This window comes from Rhinatrema bivittatum, chromosome 6 (genome assembly GCF_901001135.1).
Source record: "Rhinatrema bivittatum chromosome 6, aRhiBiv1.1, whole genome shotgun sequence".
In the NCBI taxonomy this organism is placed as follows: Eukaryota; Metazoa; Chordata; class Amphibia; order Gymnophiona; family Rhinatrematidae; genus Rhinatrema; species Rhinatrema bivittatum.
Genome location: NC_042620.1, coordinates 218,083,128 through 218,100,653, shown reverse-complemented (window position 1 = coordinate 218,100,653; position 17,526 = coordinate 218,083,128). Strand labels below are relative to the sequence as shown.

Sequence of the window (17,526 nt, the reverse complement as noted above, 5' to 3'; positions counted from 1 at the left end):
TGTGGTTTACTTGGATTTCAGCAAAGCTTTTGCTACTGCTAATGAATAAAGTTGAGCAGCTTGGAGGTAGGCCCTAAATTGGAGGATTGGATTATAAACTGGTTGAGTGATAAGATAGTAGTAAATGGAATTCATTCTGAGGAAAGTGCAGTGACTAGGGGAGTGCTTCAGGGATTGGTCTTGGGCCCGGTTCTACTCCATATTTTTGCGGTGATATTGTGGAAGGATTAGAAGGAAAAGTCTGCTATTTTGCAGATGACACTAAAATCTGCAACAAATTGGACACCTAAGAGAATAGACAAAACAAGAATTGATCTAAGAAAGCTTGAGGAGTGATTGAGTACCTCCCAGTTGAGATTCAATGCAAAAAAGTACAGTCATTCATTTAGGGTGTAGAAAAACAAAGGAGCTCTATGAAATGGAGTGTGAGAAGCTGATATGTATCAACCCAGACAGAGACTGGAGGGTGATGATATTTGAAGATATCAAGTTTTTGACATAAGACGGTAGCCAGAGTCAAAAGAATGCTGGTATGCATAGAGGCATAAGCAGCAGAAAAAAAGAAACTGATCATGCCACTGTATAATTCATTGGTGATGGCTCACTTGGAATACTGTGTTAATTTCTGGAGATCGCATCGTAGAAAGGGCAAGAGACAAAAGGAACTAAAATGGTGTAGGGTCTGCATCAGAAGCTATAGGAGAGGAAGCTTGGGGAACAAAAATGTATACCCTAGAAAAGAGATGTGGGGGCAGAGGGTGTGAGAATGTTAGACTTTTGAATACCTGAAAGGTGTTGTTAATGCACAAGAGGCAAACCTTTTTCAGTGGAAAGTAAGTTCTGAAACTAGGGTGCATGATATGAAGCTCCAAGGGGGTAGACTCAGGACCAATGCCATAAAATATTTTTTCATGGAATGGTGGTGGATACCTGGAATGCCCTCCCAATGGTTCATAATCTGCTTCTGATTGTCTTCCCAATGACATTCAGAAGCAGATTATGAACTGCATCTGAAGTTAAAAATATTTTGAAGATGTTTGCTACTTGATTGAAGTTTGTGACAAATCAGAAATTTATTATGAGACTTATGGTAACTTTCCTTTGACTGTTTAGAATTGTGTGACTTGCTTTATCTCCACTACCTGCTTCGTTAAAGAAAAAAATGGTACCAGTATTCAAAAAGGCATTGTATAACTACAGATGAATTCTAGGATGGTAGTGATCACTGGGGTAACATGCGCACAGAGTGTCAGCTACGACTCTAAAATAAATAAATAAGTAAATAAATAAATAAAATTAAAAAATACATTTTTTTTTAAATTAAAAAAAAAACGGGCAGACTAGATGGGCCATTTGAGTATTTTTCTTCCATCATTTTTTATGTTATTAAGAGATGAATCATTGATTTAGCTACTTAAAAGAAAACGTGCATTTGTAGGCTTCCTCCACGCCAAGTCTAGCAGGAGTCCCTCAGAAAAAGCTACTCCAACTGTGGCATCAGGCTCTGGATTCACTGTAGTTGACGGGTTGAGCAAGATTCAGAAGTATTGAGCACAGGAACCTGTAAGCTTCTCAGCAAATGTTGGGGATGATTCCTTGTCTTTGTAGGGCTAATCAGTACAGACGAATAGTACTACTCCTTGGAACTGGCAATGCAGAAGTCCACACCAAAACAGGCATTATCAATGCATTACTGGCCTTTGGCACCATCGGCATACAGGACATCAGGGCCATTGACACATTGGTCTTTGGAGCCACCAGTGTATTGGTGCTTGACGCAAGTGGGACACCGGTCTTCTGCGCCACAGGAACAAGCTTTGGGAGGACTAAGAAGATATTCTATACAGTTAACTTCTTCCATGTTAATGCCCTTTTCTCTATCTCACCTCTTTTGTCCAGATTTGGGCCACCTGAAGTAGTGACCTACCGGAACATTTTTCTCCAAGAGCAAACCTCTTGTCATCTAAATTCCTATATCAATTGGGTAAAGCAGTCAGTCAACATCCATAAGGGACAATCTGCAGTATCCCATAAAGAGGTCTTCAGGATACTGTAGATTCTGGAAACATCTGCTGAACATGCAACAATACTGATCCATTCCATCCCATAGAAATTGCTAATGAGAATGAGGGATAATCTGGCGTCCTGCCACCCACAGTCAGGAAACTGGAACTTAAATGCAGGGTCCAATAATCACCACTGTTTGGTGTAGTTCAACTTCTGCACCAGTCCACAGTTGTGGAGACAGCATTGAAGAAAGCTAAAAAGACAAGGATTTTATCTAATTCCCCCTTCCCAAGGTAAGGACCCTAGGATGTTGGACAACTTCAGGAAGAAAGTCTTTCAAAGCTTGATGCTCAACACATGCATTGCTGTCCACAACTACACATGGAACAATACTTACAGTGCTGCATTTACAAAATTGAAGCCTCTTGTAGCGTGTCTTGACAAGAAGCAGGAAGACTATCAGGCTCTTCTGGATGCAGAAGAGTGAGAGCATCATCTCCTTTGAATAGTATACGAATCAATTCACAGTATGGCTGGATCTTCTGCTGTAGGAATTTGAGCATGCCGGATGACCTGTCTGAGAGTCAGCTGCCTGCGTGAGAACATACATGAAGAATTGGCCAGTGTCCCATTTTCAGGGACAACCTTTTTGGGGATCAAGTCAGAGAAACCATTGCCCAAATCAAGGAGCAGCATGTTGCCATACAGTCCTGATTGTTGGGAGCTGAGCAGCCTTCGCTCTCTAGACTGTTTTACTTCACTTATAAGCATACCTTCTTCCAAAGATGCGCCTTCTACTAATTTTCAGCATTTCCACAGCAACAGCTTCCATCTTGAAAATGTCCATGTGAGAGATGTCATCCTAAAGCACCACAGCATGCCCAGCCTAAGCCTGGATTGAATTTTTCCACGAATCTTGATCCTCAGACCTCTGCTTCTCTAGTAGGGCGATGAATTTACCTCCTCCTCGAAGAGTGACCCCCAAAGACTGTTGGGGTCCTCAAAATCATGGAGTCTGGATATTGTTTGCGCTTCTGTCTTCCTATGCTGAATCAGTGGTTAGCTTTCAATCTGGATCTGTCTCACTTGACCCAACTTTGTCGCCAGCAGGTGATAGAACATGTCCCTCCTAAAGCCCATGGTACTCTCACTGTTCCCTTATTTCCAAGGAGTCAGGGGAATTGAGACCATTCTTGGATTTACAAAGCCTGAACAGGAGCCTGTTAAGGGAGAAGGTCAAGAAGAACGCCTTCCATACCAATTTTCTTTTCGTTCAGTTAAGAGAATGGATGTATGCTCTTTATTTTAGATATTTTCTGCTCTTGGTTTAAAACAGGACTTCCCAAACTGTGGGTCTGGACCCCAAATGGTGTGTCAAAACCTTCATCTGGGGTCACAAGTGCTTCAGCTGGCAACAGCATTAGTAGTATATGTTAATGTAGGACCTGAGAGCCAGAATGTGTTCACAGGCCCTTCAGCAGCCTTACCCTCACATGAGTTTGAGATAACAGGAAGCCCTGCTTAAGGAGGGTTTAGGGCCACTTCAGGGTCTGTGAGCTTGCACTGGCTCACAAGCCCTGCATTGACTTTAATTACTAATGCTGCTGCTTGAAGATCACCATCATACTTGGAACCAGCCATGAGAGAAAGGAAGGACTGTGTGTGCATGGGCCAATTGAGATTGCCACAATTCCTCTCTCCTCACCCATTACTGAACTTACCCAAGAGAAAAATGTTGCCCTTGTCATCAGCCTTCACACTCTTCCCACCAGTTGTCATCTAACTTTGGCCTAGGGCAAAAAGGAAAATGTCGTTGACTCTTGTCAGAGGAATGTTTTGAAGAGGAGTTGTTTGAAAGAAGGGATCAGATACAGGATGGGTTTGAGGGTTGGATCTATGAGGGGGATTGGCTGTTGAAGGTGAGAATAGGGAAATGACAGAAGACCAATTGGGAGATGTAAGAGAGGAGCTGGGGGTGAGAGGCAATCAGCTGGGGGGATGTGAAAGAGTTGGTAGGGAGGAGATGAAGATGGGGTATGAGAATGAGGTGGTGATGGGGATGATAAGGTGAGAGGGAGGAAATGACAAAGATCAGTTTGCTGTTGAAGAGCTTGTGGTGAGAGAGGATCAACTGGTGAGATGCGAGAAGGGGTTAGAGAGGGGATGGTTTGAATAGGCGAGAGCAGATTTTATTTATTTAAGATGTAAGAAGGGATCGACTGGAGGGAAAAAGGTTGAGAGAGGGTTCTCCCAGGACAAGCAGGATGGTAGACCTCACAGATGGGTGACATCATCAGATGGAGCCCTGTCACAGAATACTTTTGCCAAAGTTTCTAGAACTTTGACTGGCACACTGAGCATGCCACTAACCCTGTGGCCACACGGGGTCCTCCTTCAGTCTTTTTTTTTTCCGTGCAACAGTTGCCTCTCAGTTTAGGAGCTCTGTGAGAATTTTCCTCACACTTTTCCTCAAGGAAAAACTCGAAGTCCATCTTCGCTATTTCACCCTCACCGGGGTCCCCCATTGTGCCCCGTTCCTTCCGGCGCTCGGTAAGTGTATTTCCCGCGATCTGCGGTCTGTTCCCGGCAGCATACCCCTCAGTGCCAGACGGTCACCGAAAGCGTGCCATTTTTTTCGGCATGGCGACTGGGTTCAGAAAGTGCCCGGAGTGTCTGAAGACTATGTCCATAACGTATCTGCACAATGTCTGTGTTTTGTGCCTAGGGCCTTCACGCGACGTCCGTCGCTGCCCCAGTTGCGCACAAATAACCCCCAAAGGCTGACGCGCTCGACTGGAAAAGATGGAGCATTTGTTTGCTTCAAAACGCTCTGCTCCATTGACTCCGGTACAGAGTACACCGACCCAAGGAGGTCCATCTACCTTGGAGACACCCCACCAGGAAGACCGTGGAGCGGGTGACCGTCCGTCACCGACCCATTCAAAGACATCTGCGTCATCGTCCTCGGTGCCGGAGAAAGACCGGACCGAGCACCGTGGGAAACACAGCTACTGGCACCAACATGCATCCCTGCCTGTTGCTGGCCCCGACACCGCAGCAGCATAGACTTCCACCAAGCCGCCTGTGAAGAGGGCCGGGGGAGAGGAGCCCCCATCCTCCTCTGGACTCGGCACCCTGAGGCGTTCCCCACCAATATCGGTGCCAGGTACTGAGCCTCCACAGGCTCCTGTGGAGGCTTCAGTAACGCCTAGCCTGCCTCCTACCCCAGGTGCAGTGTTATCCACACCAGCCTTCAGGAGGAATTGGACAGGCTGGTCCAACAGGCAGTACTAAATGCCCTTTGGGATTCCAGTCGCCACCAGCGCCGGCCCCCATACTGGCACCGGAACCAGCACCCTTGATATTTGCACCGCTCCTCGAGTGCTTGGACACCCTCATTGGTGCTCTGCTGACTCAACCCATGACATCGAACATGCTGGCACCGAGTCGACCATTGAGGCCTCCATAAATCCCGATTCCCATTCCGGGGTCCTCGAAGGAGGAAGAGGCGACTTCCGGCCCAATCCCTGCATGGGACCCACTAATGCCGGAACCCGTTCCAGGGCCATCAGGTCTATCGGTGCCTAAGCGCACCTCATCTACCTCAGTGCCCTCAGTACCAGCACCGCCTCCATTGATGCCACATTGCCATCCATCGATGCCTTCCCGCCCTCTTGGCTTTGGCATCCTTCCTCCCTCTGGAGGCCCAGCGGGAGAAGGAGAAACTCCCTATGATCCATGGGAGGATGCATCCTCAGACCATTCCTCACAAGCTTGCAATGAATTGCTTTCAGAGCCTTCACCCCTGGAAGAAAAGCATTGTTCTCCTCCAAAAGACCTCTCCTTTGCCAGCTTTGTCAAGGAGATGTCTGAAACTATTCCATTTCCACTGGTAACGGAGGAAGACGTTAGCCCGTGCTTGGATAGCTCGGGCCCCTCAGAGAGGACATGCACGTCAACCGAGAACTCCTAGAGTACAGCCAGCTCTGCAAGCTCTTCCTGCAGCTGGATTTTGACTCCTATCCAGAGAACAGCAGCCACCCCTCTCAATCCCACAACCTGATTCACCAGTGGGAGGCCATCTCTGCCAGTTCACAATCAATTGGTGCCCAATTACCACAAACCAATGGGTACTGTCCATCATAACCCACGGTTACTGTCTAAATTTTTCAGCTGTACCCCCGGACTCTCCACCTATTCTAGCGTGGAGCCGGGATGATCACACAGTTCTTCTCGAGTCAGAGCTCTCAACTCTTCTGCATGCCAGGGCTGTAGAACCGGTTCCCTTGACTCAGCAGGAGAGAGGGTTCTACTTCAGATATTTTCTAATCCCCAAAAAGACTAGCGGCCTCCAACCTATTCTAGATCTTCGTGCCTTAATCAGGTTTCTTCACAAAGAACAGTTCAGAATGGTGTCCCTGGGCACCATGCTCCCTCTCCTATAGCAGGGGGATTGACTCCGCTCTCTGGATCTTCAAGATGCTTATGCCCATATTGCAATCTTCCAACCTCATTGCAAATACCTGCGAATTGTAGTGGGATACGGACATTATCAATACAAGGTACTGCCACTCGGCCTTGCCTCGGCACCCCGAGTATTCACAAAATGCCTAGCAGTCATGGCAGCACAGTTACGCCGCAAGGGCGTCCATGTTTTTCCTTATCTAGATGATTGGCTCATAAAAATCCAGTCCAAACAAGGAGCCCTCGACTCTCTCCGTCTCACCATACAACTTCTACACTCATTGGGATTTCTGATAAACTACCCGAAATACCACTTAACACCATCTCTCCTTTATTGGAGCAGACCTGGACACCAGGGTGGCCAAAGGGTTCCTACCCAACAAATGCGCAACCATGCTGTCCAACCTCACCAGCTCAATCTGCTGTCGGCAAACATCCTCGGCTCGCCAGCTACTCACATTACTCGGCCATATGGCGTCAACAGTCCACGTCACCCCAATGGCACACCTAACCATGAGAATGACACAATAGACCCTAAGATCTCAGTGGAACCAAGCCACTCTCATCCCTTGTCCATATAACCAACCAGCTTCGTTTGTCCCTTGCCTGGGGAACACACAAGGCCAACTTGCAAACAGGCCTTCCCTTCCAGCAGTCAGCTCCCCAGGTGACCTTAACCACGGAAGCCTCCAACCTAGGTTGGGGAGCCCATGTCAAAGGCCTGCAAACCCAAGGGATTTGGACAAAAGCTGAAGCAACCTATCAGATAAACGTTCTAGAGCTTCGAGCGATGCGATATACCCTTTATGCATTCTGGGACTGCCTATCCAACAAGGTCGTCTTGATTCAAACAGACAACCAAGGAGCAATGAGCTACCTGAAGAAACAGGGAGGCACGGGCTCTTATCTGCTCTGCCAGGAAGCGGCGCAAATTTGGGCCTGGGCCCTGTCGCATTCCATACTACTGCGAGACACTTATCTGGCAGGCTCACAGAATGCAATCGCAGAACGCCTCAGCCAGACATTCCAGCCCCACGAATGGTCACTGGATCCCTTTGTAGCGAGCAGAATCTTCCGCTGGTGGGGTCAGCCGGACATCGACATCTTTGTGTTGAAGCACAACTGCAAAGAGAACCGGTTCTGCTCACTACACAAAGACCGGACAGCTCCAGCAGTGGATGCCTTCACCCACTCCTTCACCACAGGTCTCCTATATGCGTACCCTCCGATTCCGCTAATAAGCAAAACTATTGTGAAACTACAGCAGGACTGAGGCTCAATGATACTCATGGCCCCTTATTGCCCACACCAAATCTGGTTTCCCATTCTGCTCGACCTCTCTGTTTAGGAACCCATTTGCCTGGGCACATCGACCAACCCAATAACAGAATCAAGGCAAGTTGCGCCACCCGAACCTCCAGACCCTGTCCCTGACAGCCTGGATGTTGAAAGGTTGATACTACAGCCCCTCAACCTTTCTAGTAACGTCTCTCAAGTCCGCGTAGCTTCACGAAAGCCTTCCATGTGAAAGTCTTACCATTCTAAGTGGAAGAGATTTACCTTGTGGTGCACACAGAAAGTCTTTGATTCCTTGTCTTGCCCGACACCGCAACTCTTAGACTATCTCTGGAACCTCTCGGAATCTGGTCTCCAGACTTCCTCCAATCACCTAAGTGCCATCTCCGCTTACCATCGAGGAATAGGGGATGCTCCAATATTGGCTCAACCCCTTGTGGGTCGCTTCATGAGGGGCTTATTACATCTTAAGCCTCCCTTACGCCCACTGGTCGTGACCTGGAACCTTAATGTGGTACTTGCACGGCTCATGCGTACTCCTTTTGAGCCTCTGCACTCCTGCTAGCTCAGATACCTCACATGGAAAGTCATTTTCCTAGTAGCCATTACATCTGTTCACAGGGTCAGTGAATTGCAGGCCCTCATAACCTATTCGTCCTATACAAGGTTCCTCCATGACTGGGTGGTTCTCCGTACTCACTCAAAATTCCTACCTAAGGTGGTAACTGATTTCCACTTGAACCAGTCTATTGTCTTGCCCACTTTCTTTCCAAGGCCTCATACTCACCAAGGTGAGCGAGCTCTGCACACCTTGGGCTGTAAGTGTGCGCTCGCTTTTTACTTAGACTGCACCGCAGTCCATAGGAAGTCCACCCAACTCTGTTTCTTTTGACAAAAACAAACTTGGAGTTGTGGAGGGCAAGTACACTCTCTCCAATTAGTTGGCAGACTGCATTACATTCTGCTACCAGCAAGCAGGCCTTCCACTTCAGGGACGTATAAAGATGCACTCAGTCCAGGGCCATGGCAACGTCAGTAGCACACTACCATTCAGTACCGATTGCCGACATCTGTAGGGCCGAGACGTGGAACTCTTTCCATACCTTCGCAGCCAACTACTGTCTTGACAAGGCTAGTTGGCAAAACACAGTCTTTGGCCAGTCCTACGGAATTTATTCCCAGTATAAAAACACAACTCTTCCTACCTCAGCCCGCTGTGAACTTCAGGCTGCCTCTTGGTTTCCAAGAGCACCCCAGTTGTTGTGCCTGTTGCACATTTTGGGTGCTCGTTGAACCACTATGTTCTAAGGCAGCCTGTAGCTAGCTATTCACCCATCTGTGAAGACTACCATCCTGCTTGTCCTGGGAGAAAGCAGAGTTGCTTACCTGTAACATGTATTCTCCCAGGACAGCAGGATGTTAGTCCTCATGAAACCCACCTGCCACCCCGCGGAGTTGGGTTCGATATTGTTTTCTTATTTTATTTTTTGCTACTAACATCATTGCTACTAACCCTGTGTGGCCACAGGGTTAGTGGCATGCTGGGCATGCTCAGTGTGCCAGTCAAAGTTCTAGAAACTTTGACAAAAGTATTCCGTGACAGGGCTCCATCTGATGATATCACCCATCTGTGAGGACTAACATCCTGCTGTCCTGGGAGAACACCTAATACAGGTAAGCAACTCTGCTGTCTGTTGGAGGGAAGATAAGTGGTCCTTTGAAGGTGGTGGAGGTTGAGAGAGAGTATCAACTGGAGTGCAATGAGAGTGGAATGATAGTTGAAGGGGACCTGCACACTTACTAATTTGTTTTGGTTGTCTGGAGTCATGTGAATTTTCAATTGCTTAATTGAAGTCACATTGGCTAAACGTTTGGGAAGCCCTATTTAAAAGATGTATATGCTTACATCAGTCCCAGTGGAAATAGCTCAGGTTCATGGTGGACTCTTCTCGATACCAATACAAGTCTCTGTGGTCCCATGGGTTTTTATGAAAGGCCTGGCAGTGCAGCATTCCTTTGTCTGGGATTTGTCTTCCTTTACATGGATGATTGGTTGGTAACAGGACCTTTCCAAACAGGGATATTGGGTTACCTGCAGAAGACAATCTGACACCTTCAGTTACTTGGGTCCATAATCAACTTTACCAAGACAAACCTCATTCCTTCTCAGAGATTCAAGTTCATCAGGGTGTGGATAGATTCAATGTAGGAGAAAGCATTCCTTCCATCAGTTTGAGCTTCCAGTCTTCAAACACTGATTCATTCATTACTACAGAGAGGTTGTCCTCTGGCACTTGGCAGCAGTGGTGTATGTATTCCCCATGGTTCACCTCATTTTCCAGTGGGGCATCCACACCCAGTGGGATCAGCTGCTTCAGCCTTTGTTGCACCCTGTGAAGATTACTATGGAGATGAAGACTACCTCTTTGCTGGCTTGGAAAATAGGTGCTTCTCTTCAAATTCTACCTCGGGTAATGCTGGTGACAGAAGGCATCCGCCAGAGGTTGGGATGCACACCTAGGCCTCTTCCATCACCAATCAGATCCCTTCCGTTTTGAACATCTTTTTCAGATCAGTTTCTTGGAGCTATGAACCATTCGCCATGTATTGAATATTCTTGCATCTCCTTCAGGGGACAAGAACTCTGATCCAAACTGACAAGCAAATGGTGATGTTTTATGTGAATAAGCAAAGCAGCACAGGGTCTCGGACCCTTAGCTAGGTATCCCTGAAAAATTGGGAGTTCCATTACAATCTGAGCTTTTCTTTAAGCAACTCGTTTTCCCAGAATCTCCAACATGCTGGCGGAATGCCTCAGCAGAGTTTTCATCCTCACAAATGGACCAGGGGGTGGCAGATGGGCTGTTCAACCCCTAGGGTTGCTTATCAACTACCTGTTCACATCAGAAGACAACAGGGAAGTCAATAAATTTTGCTCCCTTATTCAGAGCAAATTCAGATCTGGTCTGGATTCTTTTGTACTCAAGTGGGATGCAGATCTGCTGTATGCCTTTCCTCCACTTCTGTTGGTGGTAAGAACAGTGCAGAAGATATTCAGAAAGCTAGCACATCTTATGTTCATTTCTCCAAATTGACCCAGGCAGTTCTCTTACCTCATCAGATTGTTAGTCTGTCCACGGATCTCTCTGGGTTCTGATACGACTCTCCTGTCTCAGGAGGAGGGTCATCTATGTCATTCGAATCTCCCCTCCCTCAGCTTGATGGCATGGATGTTGAGTACTCGATAATTCCATCATTGTCACTATCTAGGGAGATAAAGGACTTTGTGATTTTGGCCAAGAAACTGTCTATTGAATGAGCAAACAGTTTCAAATGGAAATGTTTTTCCTCTTTATATCAGGCAGGCTCCTTGAATACGTTTGCCTGTGCCCCAAAATATCTACTTCAGTACTTGTTTTCCCTCTTCTCACCTGACCTTCGTGTGTCATCTGTCAAAAGTGCATCTCTGTGCAGTTTCTGCTTACCACCCTCAAGTAGATGGAAAGCTAATTTCTATCCATCCTCTAACATGTGGCATGTGTGAGACCTCTGGTTGCAAAGCCTCCATGCCATGGGATCTCAGCGTTTTTTTTTGGCACTATTGATGACGCCCCCCTGCGAGCCATTGGAGTCTGCTTCTTTTAAAGGTTTTTATCTGGAAAGTGAAATTTCTTGTCTTCGTTTCGGCTAGAAGAATCAGCTTCAAGCATTGTTTCATTAATCTCCCTGTCTACAGTTTTTCCACAACAGGATGATGCTTCGCACGTATCTGATGTTTCTGCCAAATGTGGTGTCTGCATTTCATTTGAATCAATCCATTGTTTTTCCCTTGTTCTTTCTAAAACCTCATGCATATAAAGAGGAGAAGGCATTCTGTTCACTGGACTGTAAAAGAGCCATTGCCTATTATATGAAGAGAACTCAAACCACATCATCAGGTTTCTTGACTTTTTATCTCCCATGACTCTAACAGACAAGGAATGACTGTTGCCAAGCGCATGTTGTCCAACTAGCTAGCTAACTGTATCACTCATTGCTATTTACTGGCTGGGCTCCAGATCATGGCTACTTCTGTTTGCGTAAGGGCTGCTCCATTGAAGATAACTGTAAAGCTGCAACTTGGTCATTGATTCACACCTTCACCTCCCATTACTATCTGGAGAATCTTTCAAGCGATCTTTCAAGCAGTTTTGTGCAACCTGTTCTCTGTTCTTCTCAGGGCTGGTGTCTGGCTTACTTTTTCAGTAAGTGCTCCGCTGCAGCCCTTAGCTTGAGATTTCCCACATGTGGATAATTCAGTCCTTCTTGTCAATGGAGAAAGCCAGTTTGCTTGCGATAAACAGGGTTCTCTGAAGACAGCCAGATAAGTTAGCCATGCTTAATACCCACCTGCCTTAGAGTTAATTACCTAGCTAAAGCAATCTTCTACAATCAACTGAGGGGGTATGAGGCAGTGTGTACATTGGAACTCCTGCACATGCTCAGTAATAAAATATTTTTCTGAGTTACAGAGATGGGTCTGTCAGATGACATCACCCACCTGTCAAGGGTATTTGATCCTGCTGTTTACGGAGAACTCCATTTATGATAAACTTGTTTTATCCACCTGAATGTGGCCAGATAACTTTAAGCTTAACAGACTATATTCAAAAGAATAAAGCCAGTTAAGTGGCTACACAGTTCTTAAAATTAAAAATGTTGTATGTGGGCTCTTGGCCCGAATTGCATCCGTCCCACCCAAAGTCATTAAAAAAGGCCTCTGCTAGGTCAAGCTCCCCCATTGCCAAAGACCTCCAGGTTAAAAACTACTGTCATGGTAGCTTAGATTTCCAGTTTTCTATCAAAGCAATGTTGAAAGCTGCTGAGATTTCAGTACATGGCAATCGTGAAGGCACGATGGAGTTTCTAAATATACCGAGTGGGTGAAAAGTTTAGGATTGGGTTGAAGGGGAAAAGGCATTTCCAACTGATGATAGGGAGAAGCCGAAAGGACCTCACGCTTTTTTTTTTTTTAAGTTTGAACTTGGAGGGTTTTGGTGTGTGAGGGTGGGCTCAGCCGGGCAGGGTGCTTTTTTGTCACTTTAGGTGGGAGGGCTGTGATTTGGGTTGCAAGCCTGCACAAAACTTTATTTTATTTTCAAAATTGTGTAGTCACTTAACTGGCTATATTCTTTAGAATATAGCCTGTTAAGCTTAGTTATCTGGCAACACATGACCAATAGCTTTAAACCTAATCGGCTATATTGAGACATAGCTGGTTAGGTTTAAAAGCTAGCTGGATAACTTTAATTGTGGATATTTTGTGGAATGTTAATCCCACTGAATATCCCGGATGGCTTATCCGGCTAATTTTAGCCAGATAAATTAGACATTTTAGAGGTTTTTGAATATTACACTTAGAAATTGTTGTAGCTTTGCAAAGGATGTGTCTGCAATGGTTTAGTAAAATAGAAAAACAGAACAGTTTCAGTGTCTACACTCATGCAAGTACTGTACACAATTCTCAGCAGTTTCAACAAATGTATCTCATTTTTTTCACTTGCATTAGCATTTTGAGGTATTCCATCTTGCTTCAGAGAAGTTAGCATATGTTTGCAGGAGTTATATATTCAGCCTGAAACCTTGTCCCATGTAGTACATAATATAGCAGAATCAAAATTGACTGCCACGCTCCAGACTCCTATTCAATATGGAATGGACTATTTTCTTGCATTGACTGACAGTTGCTACTCTTAGTTTATAAACATAAGTAAAATAAAATCTCAATCTGTCAGACCATGGGCTGAAGGAACTTGCGCAACCTTTGAGTTCATGTGTGTGCATCTGAAGTGTAATACAGCAATTTTGTTGCTTAGGGAGTAATTGTCTCCTTTTTCATTTCTGCTGAAAGTCCGTGCAGTCAAATGTATCTCAGGAGCTCTGATCTCCCTCCTCACCCTGCGTTTTCCCTTTGATCTCATTCTGTGTTGTGTGTACCCATTTACAAATCACTTAACACAGCTACCTTTTACTGTGCAAGTGGAAGGTCTTGCAGCTGAAAGCACTTTAAGACCTGATATTTTTCATAAACTGAATAACGCATGCCGTTAGCATACAGATGTCTGAAATTATGGCACTTAAGCTAATTAGCAAGTTGCAGGACAACTTGCTTCTCTAGATATTTTGAATAACCTATTGATTATAATATATACCTGTTTAAGACAATTATCCAAAGCATTTTACAAGCAGATTATATTAGAAGACTTATTTTGAAACTGCAGTATCTAGGAAAATGCTGAAATATTTTCTGTGCCCAAGTGTTTGCTGCCAATTTGCAGAACTAACAGTATTCAGGGAACAAATTGGTAAATCTTATCTTTCTTAATGTGCATTATATTTTCATTTGATTATTTTTTTTCTTTTTTTGGCAGGCTGTAATGATTGTTTGTAGAAAAGAAATAAGTAGTTTAAAACATATTGCCAAAAAAGAATAGTTATTTTTATAATGTGATAAAATATCCAATGGAATTCTGTCATTATCTGCATTTTGAACATCCAGATTCTCCAGGAGTTCCTCCGAGTGCTAATGCGCATCAGCTCTTCAAAGGATTTAGCTTTGTTGCAACGACTACCATAGAAGAACATAAAATCTCATCTCTCAATAGTGTATTGCCAGTAGTTCAGGTAATTTGTTTTTCTTTTGTTTTTTGTTGGTCTAAGCATAAGCATTTGTGATTCATAGCACTTTCTAGGTTTAGGACATTTGACAAGTTTATTTTTGGTTATATAGTACAACTATATTAGGCTTTGATTGAATTCATTGCAAAAATAAGCGTGTCACATTTTTATTGCAATCATTTTTTTCTACTTTGGATAGCAGTGAAAAGGTCACTTTATATATATATATATATATATATATATATATATATATATATATATATATATATATATATATATATAAAAAAAAAAAGGCTTGCCACTTGTCATGAAAAGAACTGTTAGTGGATAATTGGGCCCAATAAACTGACATTGGTGCAGTTCTGGGGACCTTTTGAACTCTGATTCAAATACCCAATATATAATACAAAGTAACTCTGGAAAAAACATGATTTATTTTAACATGGACTAATCTTATTTAGGTTAAAAAAAAACATCTCTTTATTATAGTTAGAGAAAACATTTATTTTTAATTTTTTTCAGTGACTCAAAGTATTAAGATACAGCAACATAATATTTTTTTCACTGAACACAATCAAAACACAGCTTTATGGTAGTTATATGCCCATCACACAAACCTTTTGTAGTCCCCACAACATCTTCTTGATTTGCTGTCTGAGCCAGAGAACAAAAATATTCCTTTCTTTGCTTAGCTATTGCAGTGGTGAATATTGGAATTTTATAGTTCAGTACAGTTCTGATTAGCCTGGTCTTTATTTGATCAGTTCATCAATCTATGGCACTCTCAGTTGAGTAAAGAACAGGCATTGCCTTTCTTGAGGTAATCTTATGTTCCAAACAAGGTGATTTCTCATCCAAACAACAAAGCTGGTGATTGGAAAAACATTGAAATTGACCATCTGTTTTCCGTTTTGTAATTAGTCATACATAGTAAGTAATCCAGGTTGTTTACTCCACCTTTGGGTGGTTTTTTTTTTTTTTTTTTTTTTTTTTAAAGAGTCCATGGTAAGTGGACTACTGTCATGTCATGGGGCCTTGTTCATAGCATTATTGTTTTAGACTTCCTGGGCACATATGAAACAGATGCGATCTCCATCAAAAGTAGACATGCATGAGATTTTGTATTGACTTGGTATTTTATTAATTGTAATTTATTTTATATTTTAATTTTCGGCACTTCAAGTGGAGTTCTTTCAGATACTGTAGATATTTCCCTATCCCCAGAGGGCTTACAGTCTAACATAGAAACATAGAAATGACGGCAGAAGAAGACCAAACGGCCCATCCAGTCTGCCCAGCAAGCTTCACACTTTTTTTTTCTCTCATACTTATTTGTTTCTCTTGGCTCTTAGTAACCTTTTAGTTCTATTTCCCTTCCACCCCCACCATTAACGTGGAGAGCAGTGTTGGAACTGCATCTAAGTGAAATATCTAGCTTAATTAGTTAGGGGTAGTAACCGCTGCAATAAACAAGCTACACCCATGCTTATTTGTTTACCCAGACTATGTAATTCAGTCCTTGATGGTTGTTGTCTATATATAGATCCACTTTTCTTCATTCCCCCTGCCTTGAAGCAGAGAGCTATGCTGGATATGTGTGACGTAGCGGTCTTTCTTCCCTGCCGTTGAAGCAGAGAGCTATGCTGGATATGCGTGAAGTAGCGGTCTTCTCCCCTGCCGTTGAAGCAGAGAGCTATGCTGGATATGCATTGAAAGTGAAGTATCAGGCTTATTTGGTTTAGGGTAGTAACCGCCGTAACAAGCAAGCTACTCCCTGCTTTTTTATGAATGCAAATCCTTTTTTCCACATTTCCTCTTGCCGTTGAAGCTTAGAGCAATGTTGGACTCTTAGAGCAATGTTGGAGTTGCATTAACCGTGTGTATGTTTATTGAATAAGGGTATTATCTCCAGGTAGTAGCCGTCATTCCCTCGAGCCACCCACTCTTCATTCACGTCCTCTAGCCTTTATGGACTAATTTATTTTTTTCTCTCTCTCTTCCTAGCACCTCTCTGTTTGCCGCATGGGCAGGCCTAGTGCACTATGTGGCTGACAGAGATTTTCCCTTTAATAAATAATGCTGCACTTGCAGCATATTTCTGTCTCCTCTCCTTAATTTGTTTTTGTTTTTGTCAAGTGCCTGTTCAAGCAGTCAGTGTGCAGTCTGTGTGTGGTCCATGTGGGCCTCTGACCTGGGGTCTTGCCTGAGTTCCTACCGAGGCAGAAGTTCCAAGAAATTCTGTCCGACTACTGGGCATTAACAGAGGCTCAGACCATGGAGGAATTCAGGACCAGATGTTCCTATGAGGAGGAGAACTCATCCTCCCCACACTCTGGGGTACTAGTCTCCTTTGCTGGTGACCTGAATGATGTGGCCTCCCCTTCTATATGTCAGATTGATTTGGCAATTAATTTCCTTTGGAGAGAAGGTGAACATGTGCCTAGGCGATCAGTTTCGCTAATGCACTATCTGTGCCATGCCCGGAATCTGTTGCCCATGCACATGCATGTCAGAGCATATGGAGCGCTGGAGCGCCACAGTCACCATCAAGCACGGGGGTGCCATCGAGGGCTATGGCCCTTATCGAGTGCCATGGATGTCACTTGGCATCCTGTATCGAGGGCCATGGATGCTACAGTGTGCCAGTGGTGCCATCATTGTCATTGAGTGTCATGGAGGCCATCATGTGCCGGGAGCACCATCGACACCGGCGAGCATCATGGAGGCCTTCAGGGCCAGTGAGTGCTATGGGCACTATCAGTCATTATGGATGCCACACACCTTCGATGCTGTTGAGCAGCATGTGTACTGTCGAGCACCAGGACATGGTAGCTGTCAAGCGCCATAAATGCCGTCGAGTGCCATGTGTGCCATTGGGCACCATGGGTACCATCGATGACTGCAAGTGCCCCGGACATTCAAGTATCATGGACACCTCTGAAGCCATTGATGCTGTTGAGCGACATCATTGCAACTGAGCACCATGGCATGGCAGCCAATTGATGTCACGGATGCCATCGAGCACCACAGAATAAGAGTATTGTGGGCTCCATCAACAGATGCTGTTGAGCACTGTGGATGCTGTTGATGCCTTCAGTTTTA

General features: G+C 44.6%; 1 protein-coding gene across 8 annotated transcripts in view; it reads left to right on the top strand.

The window, feature by feature from the left end:
• Positions 1-17,526, top strand: part of RPS6KA6 (ribosomal protein S6 kinase A6) — a 353,752-nt gene that overhangs the window by 256,383 nt on the left and 79,843 nt on the right. For all 8 annotated transcript variants that reach the window (XM_029606558.1, XM_029606562.1, XM_029606561.1 and 5 more), the window contains one exon: positions 14,306-14,430. In XM_029606558.1, coding sequence (XP_029462418.1) covers positions 14,306-14,430 — 125 coding nt within the window. The remainder of the gene's footprint in view (positions 1-14,305; positions 14,431-17,526) is intronic.